Source organism: Dunckerocampus dactyliophorus, chromosome 1 (genome assembly GCF_027744805.1).
Source record: "Dunckerocampus dactyliophorus isolate RoL2022-P2 chromosome 1, RoL_Ddac_1.1, whole genome shotgun sequence".
Lineage (NCBI taxonomy): Eukaryota > Metazoa > Chordata > Actinopteri > Syngnathiformes > Syngnathidae > Dunckerocampus > Dunckerocampus dactyliophorus.
The window spans coordinates 30547742-30562899 of NC_072819.1; the positions used below are offsets into that span (position 1 = coordinate 30547742).

Below are 15158 nucleotides of genomic sequence, written 5' to 3' on the forward strand. Positions count from 1 at the left end.
GGAATTTTCTCCATTCACAATCATTCCTTGATTGTTTTGGATTGTTCTAAATGAACCAATGTCGTCCTTGAATCGTATCGGCAACCACGAATCATGATACAAATCGAATCGTTATTAAAACGAATCACACCCCTAATACGTTTAAACAATTTTTGGCACTTGTGAGACACTGAGCTGTCAAAAACACAAAGTATTTACTACAATTAGGGGAATGGTTATTTTCCATGGTGATGCAATGTTTTGTGGCGATTTGAGCGTGAGGACTGGGATTGACTAAACCTGATGTGACCGCCCAAACCTAATACAATATTCATGCTCGGCGGTGAAACCAATGAATGTAATATTCACACTTTTTAAAGCTCCTGAGAGGGAAGATTTTTCCATAAACTAGTGTACTAAACATGCCACTTGTATATTGTAACCGACGCTGATTTCTTACAATTTGGGGGATTGGCAGTCAGCTGATCTTTACACTTGAAAACGATCTTATCCACCCCTGCAAAAATCTGAAAGTCTGCCACTGACCCCTTTTGCTTTGCCAGACTGACAGCTAGCAATTGAGCAAAGGCTAAAAGCTAAAGTTGGCCGTTGCAAAAAGCCAGGAAGCGGCCCGCTAGCGCTAATCTGCAGTGAACAGAGCAAAGCTACTACGAGGAAAATTATGGAATTCATGGCATTGGACGGCCAGCGATGCTTGGTCGCTGTGTTATTTTTGGTAAGACCCTCAAATCAGGTCTGCAGTTTAACCTGTTGTGAAAGTTTTGTTTTTAAAATGTGAAAAATAAGACTAATGGAACTGACAGAATTTGGTAGGTTCAACATCAGTTTTCTGAACTTTTCATTTATATTTGAGAGAACTACTTCATGTGCAGTTAAAAGAACACGTTTGTCTTGATCAGGGATATTGTTCAATGCGTTTCAACAAAATAAGATTGGAACATTGAAGGTGTATGTTATTGGTTATTTAAAAAAATCTGTATCGGCCAAAACCAGAATCGACAGGTCAGGCTTTTTAACTCACTCAGTCCCAGATATTTTTCATCTTCTTTGAGGAAAGATACATTTCAAGCATAATTTCGACGAGGGCTGGGCGATATGACCTCAAATCAATATCACGATACATTGGGCAGTTTTACCTTTATAACAATAAATGCACAATAAATCCCCGACCACTATATATATTTGCCATCTGAAAATAATTGCAGGAAATGTACGTAAGTTAACTGCTTTTCCTTGATTTATTGACCAACTGGCACACATTACTTTCAATGAAATATAATGCGCGTAATGGGACGCACCTATTCAGCCTATAAAGCCTTCTGAAGAAACCTCCAAAAAGCGCCAACAACGCTCCATTTACCTAATGTGCTTTGGGTGGTTACGACAGATTTCATACTCACTTTGCATTTCATGTTCTTTTGCTCAACATCATCTTTATGGAACCCAAAATAAATCTCCCTGGGTCTGCGGTCCACAAATATGAATGTATGGTCCATACCCTGACATACTACATCCTGTACACACATGTACTAAGCTACACATACAGCCACATAACATGGCTGACATCACGTCTCATGCAATTACATTACTAATGGCCACTTACCACACTGCACAAGAAGAACCATGTTGATATCAACCCAACCTAGTCAGGTAATATTTTCCAATGATAATAATACCATTTATCAATATAATGACTCTCATTTTTCTGACAATTCTATTCACTTCCAGACATTCCATTGTCATGTTATTGCCGATATGTGTGTGCCATGTTAGCATTAGAAACTAGATATTAGACAACCATCATCAAAATGATCATTTACACAATGAAAAGAGAATTTCACATGTTCTTGTAGCCATGTGACAACCTATTGGTGACATCAAATAAAGCATGGGATCCTTAAAAACTGCTACCAACAGCAAACTAATCATGGTTTCCTATACAGACGCTTTTAGAATGTTTTTATTTTCTTGTTTGTTATTTGTGAATTGTCAGTTTTACATAATTGGCCATGATGTACATGTTTTTTGTTTTTTTAAAGGTTTTAAAAATCCATATATTTAAAGTGAAGTATTTGTGTTTAGTTTTTAGTATCATTCGGAGCGGCGTTACGATGCATACAAACAGAAAAAAAAGTGCTTTTAGCGCATGAGTGGGAAAGCGCTTTAGTACGTCACAGAGAGCAGTCATCTTTCCCACAGCGTTACAGTATCCAACTGATAACATAGCTAGTTAGATACATCAGCGAGTACAGCTTGTACGGATGAGAAGTCATTGCGTGTCAACACAAGTTGTCCATGTGGACCAAGAAAAGTTGTAGGAGACTTGTAGATTTATGTACAGATGCGGCAAAATGTTACTCGACTTTGATTCACTTTGAATGGACTTATTTTAGGAGCAAAATGCAAATGAAAGGGTTGAAAAACGTAGTCACAAGTGTGCTCCCTTTTTATTTTTTCTACTCGCACAGTCTATTTTGAACAGGTTGAATTAAATCAAGTTTGTGATTAATTCAATCTTATAAAACATGACTTGTACTTTAATTTGAAACCTCATTCACTTCTCTACCCCAAATATTAAAGAAGTTCTAGCGAATTTCATACCGCAGTGCAGCAGCATGCTGTATTATTTCCACGCCACACCACAAATTGCATGTGCACGAGAGAAAAATATAATGTCGAGCGAGCGATTTGTAAGGTCTGATTTTTTTTAGGCGCCATTTTTATGATGCAAATGTATTACTCTTTTGAACGCATTTTGTTTTGAAGAGCCAAATTCTTTACTTAAACAACCCAACAACTAAGCAGAACTACGTTCCTTGTCACGGAAATCCGAACAGAACTGCACTGGCGGGACCAGTTGGGGGGGTAAGTCACTGTTGAAATAGTCCCCTGCAGATGGGGATGTCATACAACTCGATGTCAAAAAATCTGAACGATCCCTTAAACTGTTTTTGGTTATTACCAAGAAAACCATGGAAGTTGCTAGATATCATCTGTTAAATTAAACTGTTATGAGCTATATTTGTTATCATCATTATATTTGTCCAAAAAATGTACCTTTAGTTGTACCAGGCATTACAATGGATCAATAAACTGAAGAAACAAGGGTGGTCTAATTTTTTTCCATGACTATCTGTAGTGGCAGAGTAAAATGCAGTGTTTGTGATGTCCTTCAACGCATCTTCTTTCACTGGGTTATACAGTTCAGGAGTTGCTGTTTGTGACATGTACATGTATACGTTGTCCCAGGCAATTTGTTCTGTCTGTGAAACATTTCTAACATTTCCCGAAATGTTGACTTTTCAACTGTATTGAAAGGTAGCATTTCTTTTGCAGTGCAGCGAGCGAAACTGTCTGTATAGCACTGTTTTATTTTATATTTACTTTGTCGAGCAAACACCTCAGTAAGCGTTCACTTTTGGGACGAAGGCTCTGCTGCACCGCCACACTCGAGCTGTGGCATTCGTCTTAGAAACTGTGGCTTTTGTGCCTTCATTCCTATTGGCGTTTGCTAGCTAACTTGCTAACTGGTAGAACTCTGCGTATCCACTCAATAGTAGCCCCGCCTTCACACACTTGGGGACAAAGAGGCTGAATGATTCACAATCATTCACAATCGAACCAATTCGCACAGACACATGCAAACTGAACCGCCTTGTCATCCAGCCGGTGTGGAACAGAAGAGACGCCGAAAACAAACAAGCATACATGAACGACAATTTATCGAGGCGGCAAAATTATTGATTTAGTTTTTTTTCCTATCGTTCGATTAATCTATTTATTGTTTCGCCTTTTAAAAGTAGGAATCGAGAATCCTTAGGAACCAGAATTGAAACAAGGGATTGGAATCAGAACGATGCACAACCCTACTAATAAGTCACAAATGTCGTTGTTTCATCAAACGTATTGACACAGTGTAAAACGTATAGTTAATGACAAAATACACTAATGTAGTACTATTTATTGAAATCATTATGCTCATGTGAAAGTTTCCTTCAAAAGGGATGCACATTTAGAAGATTTACTCCATTTACAACAGGTTTCCTAGTATATGCATGCACATTGCACAGTAGTAGTAGGTGGCAGAACACGATAAAAGCACACAACATTCTACCCGTCGTACGGCAGCGCTGTTGTCATAGTGGTTGACATATTATTCACGTCGAGGGTCACCAAATATGGAGATGTAATTTAGAACGAGACGGGAGCTGTGGTTAAGTGGTATAAACGGTTGACTCTCCACTGAACAACAAGCAAAAACCACTTAGCAGCAGTTGCTAACAAGAATCACATGACCCGGAAATGGAAGTGAAACTAGGCGACAAAATTAATCAAAACTCAGCAAATGCAAATACACAATCCAATAACTCCAAAACACTTGAGGACAAGTTGTAAGCACTTACACATCATGTTCTATTATATTGTTTTAAAATGACATAAAGTTTTTTCTCTTTTCAATATTTCAAAATAATTAGAGCTGTAATTATAATATAGCATGGCTGAGATGGTACAGTGGTCATCCCCAATCCAGAAGGTTGTGGGTACGATCCTCCGTCATCGTGTCAAAGTGTTCTTGGGCAAGATACTGAACCCCCAGTTGCTCCTGATGCCGCTTCATCAGTAGGTAATGTGCTAGCAGTGTCAAAAGTGCTTTGAGTGCCTTGGAGGTGTAAAAGTGCTATACAAGTGAAAGAACATTTACCTTGAAACCGTGATATTTTTGCCCAAAGTTGTCATACCGTCAGAATCTCATACCGGCCCATGCCTAATGCTGTTTTGTGGATGAATACGGCCTATTGTTAGTCAAAAAATATACATATTGTAGCCGCAACATGATTTTTTTTCTTCATGTGGCCCAGAATTCGTGGTTGCACCCCTGCTACTGGCTATATGATAAGAAAATGTAACCATAAAATCACCTTCATTTAGACAAAAACATATTTGACTTACTTTTTCAAGAAAACATACTGTATATCACTTGTGAAACTTAGGATGAGACAACTTCTTTAAGGAGACTTTGGATGTGAGAGTACATGGTCTGGTGGAGCTCTAGCAGGACTTCCAGTACCATGCAGCCGGGCTCCAGCGGAAACCAGTCGGCAAACCCGGTGTCTTCCACTGCTGAGAGAGGCTGGTCATCGAGTCCGATGAATTCAATTATTTTTTGGGTTATTTGCTTTAGACTTCTGTCAAGCACATACAGGCAAGTGTTCCGCATTTTGGATAAACTGGTGATAACATCATGAGCCTTGAAAACTCACCATGCTATGTCAAGTGGTTGTTCTTCAAATTCCGTATTAAAGCTTTTTAATGTGCTACCCTGGCGAGATATTTTGTGGCATGTTTTGCAGGGTGCAAAATTTCTATCACTCTCAAAAAACAGAAGGGAAGTTCCACACGGCAGACATGTTTTAGGATTGGCACGCTTGCGCAGTGTGAAGGAAAGTGGACGGGCGACGATCGCTACAGGCTGTAGGCTGCAATAGTAGAGCCAGAGGTGATCGGCTTTTTTAATTGCAGTTGAAAGGCATTTATCGGCATATGCTAATCGAATGCTTTTTCACGGAAATCAGCCGATACCGATAGGTAGCCGATCTATCGGAGCATCCCTAATAATACATTTTGTGTCTTGAGTGCAATTTTACAGCTACCCAATACAAGCAACAGTTGCTGACCACAAAAGTCTAAATCATGGCTGTAATTTACAGAGGATGTTTGACTCCTGGCTCTTGACAGGATTTTCCTTTTGACCAGGCTAAAATGATGGCAACAACTGACCCCCATTTTATGATGCCCAGTATTTTGTGCTGGAGCAGGGGTAATCCTAGCTACCGGTATCTCCAGCACGGTGATTAGTGGGAGATAGTTTCCTCTGCAAGACTCAGCAAACAAACGAAACATGTAGTTGTGTTGGTGATGCGGCCCAGTAGAGGTAAAAATAAGCCCCCTGACACTTGACTGTGTTTCCACTTCACTCTCTCACAACGGCGTTCACAAATGCACCCTTAAAATAGGCTGCAGCCAATGGCAACTAGGCTGGTGCCAGAGCAAGATTATTCCTCTTACGCCTCTGACTGATTCACCTCAACGATTCTCCAAAGAAGTGTCATGTCATGGATAATGGCTGCAGCTTCTGTTTTTCCCAACTGTTGGACCTCCTGAAAAGGTCAGCTAGAAGTAAAAGAATATTGGTCAGTGTTGCGGTACAATTAACTGTGCATTGATGTTTTACAGTGGGTTACAGCTCTCCCATCCTCCAAAATTGTATCAATTTGCACCAAAATGACTACAGTTAATTCAGACAAAATGGTGCATATGATGCTGTATTGTACCTGTAGTGTTCTCATTTTAACAGCAGTACAATTCAGTCAATGACAATGCAGGATAACATCTGCATTTTCCTTCCAATGTAGAAAGTTTTGTTTTTAAGTTGCTCACAGTGTTGTGTATATTTACTCGTGTATCAGACCTTGTACACGTGTTTAGAGAACAGCTGTATACTCAACAGTCAGTAGCCACAGAGGATCAAGTGACTCACAGAGCCAAAGTGACTGGAAACAACAGATACATAAAACTGAGGATGATAAATATAGTTTAACAATTTAAAACTGAACACTTCTTTATTGAATATTGATAAGCTATTGAGATTGCAAAATAACACACAGGGCTGATGCATCAAATTTACTAGAAAATACTGCTCATCCTTTTTCAATTTCAATATCTTGTTAATACAAGTCCTATGTGGTATCATCCCCCCTTTTTTTTACCTCCTTTGTGATAAGGAAATTCACACCACAGAAAGTTTGTCACTTAATGGTGCGTTGTAGGCGCCACATGTTGAGCTACATCTCCAAGAGATTGTCTGGGTGTAATGTGATAGCTGCTTGAAGTGCCTAAGCAAGGCTGTCCAAAGTGCATCCAGGGGGCCATTTACGACCCACGGCTGTTTTTTTATTGGCCTTGGGCACATTCTAAAAAAACTACTATAAAAGACAATAAAAAATAATAATAAAAAAAAAAACAGTAAAAATTCAAAGCAAGACCAGTAATTTTACAGGATTAAAAACGATTTAAGAGTCATAAGAAAGTCTTAATAGTAACCGAAAAAATAGCATAAAGTTGAAATATTAAAGACTAAATAAAATACATAATTTTTTTTTGAAAGTCAAAATATGAGAAACCACGAATAAAGTTGTATTTAGGTTGGGTAAAAATTATACTATTACAATAATAAAGTCAGAATGTTATGAGACTAATGTAAGAGTATTACAAGAAAAAATGCATAATGAGAAAGTTGAAATATTTTTAAAAAGAAAGAAAACCAGCAAAAAAGTCTAATGTAAGAAGAAAAATTTCACAAACCTGAGATACTACAGTCACCCTAATGAGGATGAAGTGGTATAGAAAATGGATGGATGGATGGAGATACTACAGTCTTGTTATTTTCTTTAAAAAAAAAAAATGTTGTTGCAAAAGTTTGGACACCAATGGCTTAACCAATTTTTATTTAATCTACCTACTGGGGATAGGAAAACATTTTGGGTTAAGATTTTTTGCAATTTTTTTCCCAACTTGACAGACAAAAAAAAAATGACAGACATCATTCAAAACAAGTTTTGCTTTTATTTGATCAAAAACTGAATAAAAGTAACCCTTACTTCCCCCGGAGTTAAAGTGCCAGCTGTCCTTTTTTTTTTAAGAAATTCACTTTGTAGTGAAAGGAGACAAATGTGTTTACTTACATTCACAGGCTGCCCCATTTTCAAAAACATTAACAAGGACTTATCTCATTACTGAATCTGAAGAAAAATACAAAATTCTCTTTTTGCCTTTTTTTTCATAATCTTTAGTTTCAAACAATGCCAGAACTTAGAGGGATACATCTGGTTGTAGCGATCTTGTTCCCCTCATAGAGTGGCATTACTCCCATCCTTCCTCTGTTTTAGATGCTGGCTTTAGACAAACTTGGTTCTATGTCTGTTGCCGCAAACCAAACCAGTTCCAAACCACGGACGATGGTATTTCTTTCTTGGGAGTAAACGGTAGCGGTAACCATGTTGTTGCTATGGTTGCATCTCTGTTAAGGAAACGAGGGGAATGGGAAAACTACATAAGTTCACTTGGGGCAAACTTAGCAAGAGGTGAAAAAACTTAAAAAATTTTTTTTTTTTTTTTTTAAAACGTCCACAACAAAGAATTCAAATTAATCGATTAAATTCATGTGTTGCCCAGGCCTCTTACTTAACTTTCCTCTTGTCGTTTTTCTTGTTCCAGAGGTTTACTAATGAGGACCACTTGGCTGTACACAAACACAAGCATGAGATGACACTTAAATTTGGACCACCCAGGACTGATTCTGTCATTATTGCAGGTATAAAAGACAATTATACTCTTGAGAGTGTACGACTATACCACTTACTATTAAAGCATTGAGTACGCTTACAAATAAATGACAATCAACTTGGCTGACGCATGACATGAACTTTGACATTCAATGATATGTTGGATATCACGAATATGTGAATTTTTCTTGGATATTAATCTTATTAAGTATCAATTGCTCTATCTTATCTATGTAAATTACATTGCACAATTCCTTTTTTTTGCACCTTTACAGACCAGACACCTACTCCCACCCGCTTCCTAAAGAACTGCGAAGAGGTCGGTATATTCAATGAGCTGGCTAACTCCTTCGAACAAGACGACGATGACAAGCGAGCAAAGAACTCCGTAAGATTGTGGCTATGTTTGTGTTATTTGTTTTGCTATTTTATTTCAGTGGGACAATGCATGTGTGCATGTCTCAGATCAAGGGTACCCAAGTGTTACATTTTGGGTAAAATTTCAAACTCGTGGATAGACCTTGGTAATGTTATCAACACAAACTTCAAACATTGCAAAACACACACCCAACATACCAGAGCTCGAGACATCTTCCATTTCCCATAGCAACCCTCCGAAGTTGACTTTCTTAAATGTAATGTACATAACTTGGTGTACACTTTATGCTGTTATCTCTCCATAGATTTGACTTTTGTTAGAAAAGTAACTTATAAAAGTAACTTATATTTGAGAGAGTACCATAAAGTAAATAAAAACAAGTGACAAATCTAGATCTTGAGTTAAAGATCTGAAAATATGGCAAAAATCAAATCCTGACATCGAGTTATGTACATTACATCTTCCATAGTGGCACACAAACTTTATTGCCATTCTGTAATCTGTGAACACATTACAACACGGGGTGCTGAGGGACACGCCGATTGCTTCCGGGTTATGTACAGAGCAATTTATCAGCGAACACGCTAGAATTTATTTGGTTCGGAAAAATGTCAACGACATATAATATGAGGGATAAAAGTAAGTAAAATCCGACTAGTAATGATGAATAATTTTGCCCACTTTGCATGTTTTTTTCGCCGCTTCGTGCACGTACATAACTAGGACACGAACGGCTACCTACGAGAGGTCAAAACAACGGCTGTCAAAACGAGTTACACTGCTCGATAAACACAAAATTTGTAACTCACCCGACGAAAAAAATCATTTCAAAGTGCATAAAGATCTTCTCCAATATATATAAAAATGAAAAAAAAATCTTACCTTAGACTTGATAATGGTTGTTAAACCGCCGATTGCTCGTCGAATTGAATGATGCTGCTTCTCCAAAATCGTGACCGAACGTACATAACGCTGACACAAAGTGGCGGACACGACGACACATTCCCCTGCTGAACGCGTATTTGGCGAAAATAACCGGCCGAAGGATACAAGTTTTGTTTGGCCCAAGTAGGCACTTTTTATTTTCTAATTCAATATTTACTAGCAATACGCAATTTATTTATTCTTCAAAATTTTCATGTACGTTTCACTAATGATTACATGACAGTTATTTTTTTTTACACTGAGAATATTTGAATAAAACACATTAGAAACCAATTTCAGACATCATTCTTGAATTCTAAGTAGAAATCATGACAAAATTATCAGAGAAAATATTGTTTATTTCACAACAAAAGTAGACATGCTTGTAACATTTCAATGTCCAAATATAGACACTTTTTTACAACACAGCCGTGCTAGCGCAAAATAAAAACATGAACAGGCTTAATTTATGGTTTGGTAAGCTTCCTCTCTCTATAAACGTCAGAGTGATAGGGATAGTACACATTGTTAGGACAACAATTTCAAATACTACTCAAGTGAAGTTGAAGACACCAAAGGGTACCCTTGATCTGAGTCATGCACATATTCAATGACGTTAATGTTAAACATGTAAATATAGGTACTAGATTTAGCCGCTCTTCCCTGAGCTACCACCTTATTGTGGTGGAGGAGTTTGCCTGTCCCGATGATCCTAGGAGCTAAGTTGTCGGGGGGTTTTATGTCCCTGGTAGGGTCACCCATGACAAACAGGTCCTAGGTGAGGGACCAGACAAAGAGTGGCTCCATAGACCTCTATGATGAAAGAAAACATTGGACCACAATTTCCCTTGCCCGGACACGGGTCACCGGGGCCCCCCTCTGGAGCCAGGCCTGGAGGAGGGGCACGATGGCGAGCGTCTGGTGGCCGGGCCTACGCCCATGGGGCCCGGCGGGGTACAGCCCGAAGAGACGACATGGGTCCCCCCTCCAATGAGGTCACCACTCATGGGAGGGGCCAAAGGGGTCGGGTGCAGAGTGAGCTGGGTGGCAGCCAAAGACAGGGACCTTGGCGGTCCGATCCTCGGCTACAGAAACTAGCTCTTGGGACATGAAATGTCACCTCTCTCGTAGGGAAAGAGCCTGAGCTGGTGCACGAGGTTGAGAAGCTACGGCTAGATAAAGTAGGACTCACCTCAGCGCACAGCAAGGGCTCTGGAACCAGTCCTCTCGAGAGCAGTGAGAGGCGACGGACAGGGGTGGCATTCTTGTTGCACCCTAGCTTGTGGCCTGTATGTTGGGATTTAACTCGGTGAACAAGAGGGTAGTTTCTCTCCGCCTTCGAGTGGGGGGACGGTTCCTGACTGTTGTTTGTGCTTATGCACCAAACAGCAGTTCAGTATACCCACCCTTTTTGGACTCTTTTGAGGAAGTACTGGAGAGTGCTCCCTCAGGGGATCCCCTTGTTCTGCTGAGGGACGTCAACGCTCACGTTGGCAGCCACAGTGAGACCAGTGAGAGGCGTGATTGGGAGGAACGGCCCCCCTGACCTGAATCCGAGCAGTGCTTTGTTATTGGACTTCTGTGCTCGTCACAGATTGTCGATAACAAACACTATGTTCAAGCATAAGGGTGTCCACATATGCACTTGGCACCAGGACACCCTAGGCCGCACTTCCATGATTGACTTTGTGGTCGTTTCATCGGACTTGCAGCCATATGTTTTGGACACTCGGGTGAAGAGGGAGGCGGAGCTGTCAACCGATCACCACCTGGTGGTAAATTGGCTCCGATGGTGGGGGAGGATGCTGGTCAGACCTGGCAGGTCCAAACGTATTGTGAGGGTCTGCTGGGAATGACTGGCCGAGTCCCCTGTCAGAAGGAGTTTCAACTCCCACCTCCGGGAGAGCTTCGACCATGTTCCGAGGGAGGTGGCCGACATTGAGTCTGAATGGGCCATGTTCCGTGCCTCCATTGTCGAGGCAGCTGATCAGAGCTTTGGCCGTAAGGTGGTCGGTGCTTGTCGTGGCGGTAATCCCAGAAGCCATTGGTGGACACTAGTGGTGAGGGATGCTGTCAAGATGGACCATTTCATCCTTGACCTTTTTAAGTGGTATCATCCGCAAATCATACCAAATAATCCTTTGTCGCTTTACAAATGTCGTTGATATACAAATTGAACAGTTTTGGTCCCAATATTGACCTCTGGGGTACTCCACACATAATATTTAAACTTGCAGATGTATATTCTCCTAGCTTTACAAATTGCTTCCTGTTTGCTAGGTAATTTTTAACCCAATTCAAAACTAATCCTCTGATTCCGTACCTTTCTAATTTTGTTGTTCAACCATTATGATTAATTGTATGGAACGCTTTTGTAAGATCCATGAACACTGCAACTGCACACTTTCTGTGGTCTATAACATTAGTATTTTCCTGCGTAATTTCGATCAGTGCCATAGAAGTTGAAATGTGATTTCTGTATCCATATTGACTACCTGCTCGTGATTAATTCATATTAATACATTTGTCCAACTTGTTATTAAATAGCTTCTCGATAATTTTAAAAAATTGGGGTAACAAGGAAACTGGTCGGTAATTTGTAAATTGATGTTTATCTCCATTTTTTTTTAAATTGGAACCACTTTAGCTATTTTAATTTTGTTAGGAAATTTTCCAGTCTGAAATTATAGGTTACTAATATATGTTAACGCTTCTACAATCTCATTGATAACCCTTTTAATTGTTGGCATTTTGATTCCATTACAATCAGTTGATGTTTTTGCCTGCAAATTTTTTGACAATGTCAGTGATATCCTTTTTAGTTACAACAGTGAGAAACATGGAATTGAGATTCCTATCTATAATATCATTCCATTCGTCCATTGTGTGGAGTTTTGGAATTTGTTGTTCCAGTTTTGGTCCAATATTTACGAAATAATTTTTGAACATTTCAGTTTATTTGAAATGTTCACTTTCTAACGAAGAAACTGAGTGATTGGCTGTCTATTCATTTATTCATTTGAGCTGTGTATGACTTGAAAAATACTTGATACCCCCAAAAAGAACAAATGCATACTGTGTATTTATATATCTCTTTTGTATTGTGCTTATTAGCTCCCTGCTCCCACCTCAGTGGCTTTGGACATGAGCTTGCAAACACCATCAGATTTGAAGGTAAAAGAAGAGGAGCCTGTGGAGGTTGACTCTTCACCACCAGGCAGCCCAGACTCCATTTCTGCAACACCAGAGAGCAAAAAAGAGCTTTTGGTCAAGGTTAAGGTAGGAAACAAATGGGACCTTCTGTATTTTGTATTTCTTACATAACGCTAAATAACATCACATTGCTATTGTCATAGGACTCACCCCCCAGGAGCTCGGCCCCAACATCAACAATAGTGCGTCCCGGTTCCCTTCCACTGCACTTGGGCTTTGATGCCCTTCAGCCGACCATGCCATCGCCCACATCGGTTATCACACAGGCACCACCTTCTAATCGTACATTGGGGTGAGTTATTTTTCTCTTTCTCTGTGCACCTCTTTCACCTCAGCCGGCTTCCCTTATTTCCCATACCACAGCATAAAAACTTAAATTGTGAACCATTGTAAACCATGCTATCATTTTATTCCAAAATTCCGTAAAATCAATGGCATTCAATCATCCATTTTCTGCCGCTTATCCTGTTCAGGGTTGCGAGTGAGCTGGAACGTATCTCAGCTGACTTGGGGCGAGAGGTGGGGTACACCCTGGTCTGGTACATTTACGGCACATATAGACAAACACACATGACTTGAACTGATGAAGGGTTTAGGTGGTGAAATACTATAGTCAAACCTTGGTTATAGTCCTTAATTTGTTCCAGAAGGTTACAATTATAGTTTGACATGCAGTAAACAAACAGTCCCTATCTATATCCCGATTTGAAAATTGCTCCCTCACTATATCGCGGCTTTTCACAAAATAATAATAAATGATCGCCGTTTCGTGGTGGAGAGGAGAGGCTAACTAGTTAGCTCGGTAGCTTGCTATGCTAGCGGCGGCCATTTGTTATGTCTCTGTAGTGATCCCGTAGCCTGCACAGTGTGATGTAAACAAAGAATAATAGGAGTGTAAAAGTCTACTATTTTGATTAAAAAAAAAACACAATGAAGTCGACCACCAGCCTCTACAAGCCTGTGTTCACGCTGCGCTCATAGACATATACACTAGGTCCCCAACTTACGAACATCCGACGAGCGAACATTCGGAGATATGAACGCAAGCTGACTGGTCTATATTTTCATGTATTTTGCCGTGTAGTAACTCCCATCAGTATTTATACTGCTACATGCTTGACCAGTAGAGGGCACTGTGACACTGCTAATGGGACCAACAGGCAGAGGAAGAAGAGGAAGAGGAGAGAGGAAGGCTAAGTTGTAGTTGTATGATACAACCCGGACAGAGCGTGTGATTAAAGTTTATGAAGAGTTAATAGGCCTGCTTAATTCTACACCACCCACAGAACACTACCTCTTTTAGAAGAGTCTAACGACGACGACGATTTGTCCTTTTTTCAATAACGCCCTCCTCCTCCACCACTACAACGACGTATGCTCGACCACTCCTCTTCAAAGGTAAATAACAGTTATCATTACGTATTATATCATTTTTATTATTCTTTTTTTTTTCATTAATTATCCTTGTTTAATATAACTACTACATCTAAACTCATATTTACATACATACGCATATATGTATATATGTATACACGTAGATGTAGTACCTATGTAATTGGTAAATTACCTTTTGTTGGACTTATGAACAAATCGACTTGCGAACGGTCGTCTAGAACCAATTGTGTTCGTTGGTTGGGGACTTAGTGTATACGCCTTCGCCGACATCACGTCCAGAAACGCCCCTTTTCTGCGGCGGTCTGTGAACATTTCTCCCGCCATGTACTATAAATGTAATTTTTACTAGTTTACCGTTTGCTTTCAAAAAAACGAACAACGTAGAACGTAATTACTAACAATATAGAACATATTTAAGCAAAGTTGATAAATCATGCAGTGACCCTTTAAGGTTACTTTTACCTTCATTGAAGTGATTCATGATTCTTGACGTGACTGAAAACGGGAATGTGGTGGTGGTTGATGTCGCTCCCACATTGTGTCTTTGGGAACAGTCACGTTTTCAAGGAAGGTAAAAGTAAACTTAAATGTTCATTTATCCCGTTCATTCATCATTAATATGCATTTAGAATTGTTTTATGCATGTAAAACTATCTGTACAATTACAAAAACGTGTTATGTAGGACTGTCTAAAAAAAAATAAATGTAATCAAATTAAGCAGTTTTTAAATGAATTAATCATGATTAATCACTATTTGCAACTAAGTGTAAAATATGCCCTTTTTACTGTGTTCTATGAACAAAAAGATAAATGACAGGACCGTTTTACGTTTGTATTTATTAACAGCTCCAAACGACCTGAAAGTTTAAGTCATACTAAATGATAGCACACATGTCTGAAAATC

General features: G+C 39.5%; 1 protein-coding gene across 2 annotated transcripts in view; it reads left to right on the plus strand.

Annotated features, from left to right (window-relative positions):
- The window catches only part of atf7a (activating transcription factor 7a), a 30872-nt gene that overhangs the window by 12214 nt on the left and 3500 nt on the right, over nucleotides 1–15158 (plus strand). For both annotated transcript variants that reach the window (XM_054781595.1, XM_054781605.1), the window contains exons 3-6: nucleotides 8275–8371; nucleotides 8618–8730; nucleotides 12760–12924; nucleotides 13002–13150. In XM_054781595.1, coding sequence (XP_054637570.1) covers nucleotides 8275–8371; nucleotides 8618–8730; nucleotides 12760–12924; nucleotides 13002–13150 — 524 coding nt within the window. The remainder of the gene's footprint in view (nucleotides 1–8274; nucleotides 8372–8617; nucleotides 8731–12759; nucleotides 12925–13001; nucleotides 13151–15158) is intronic.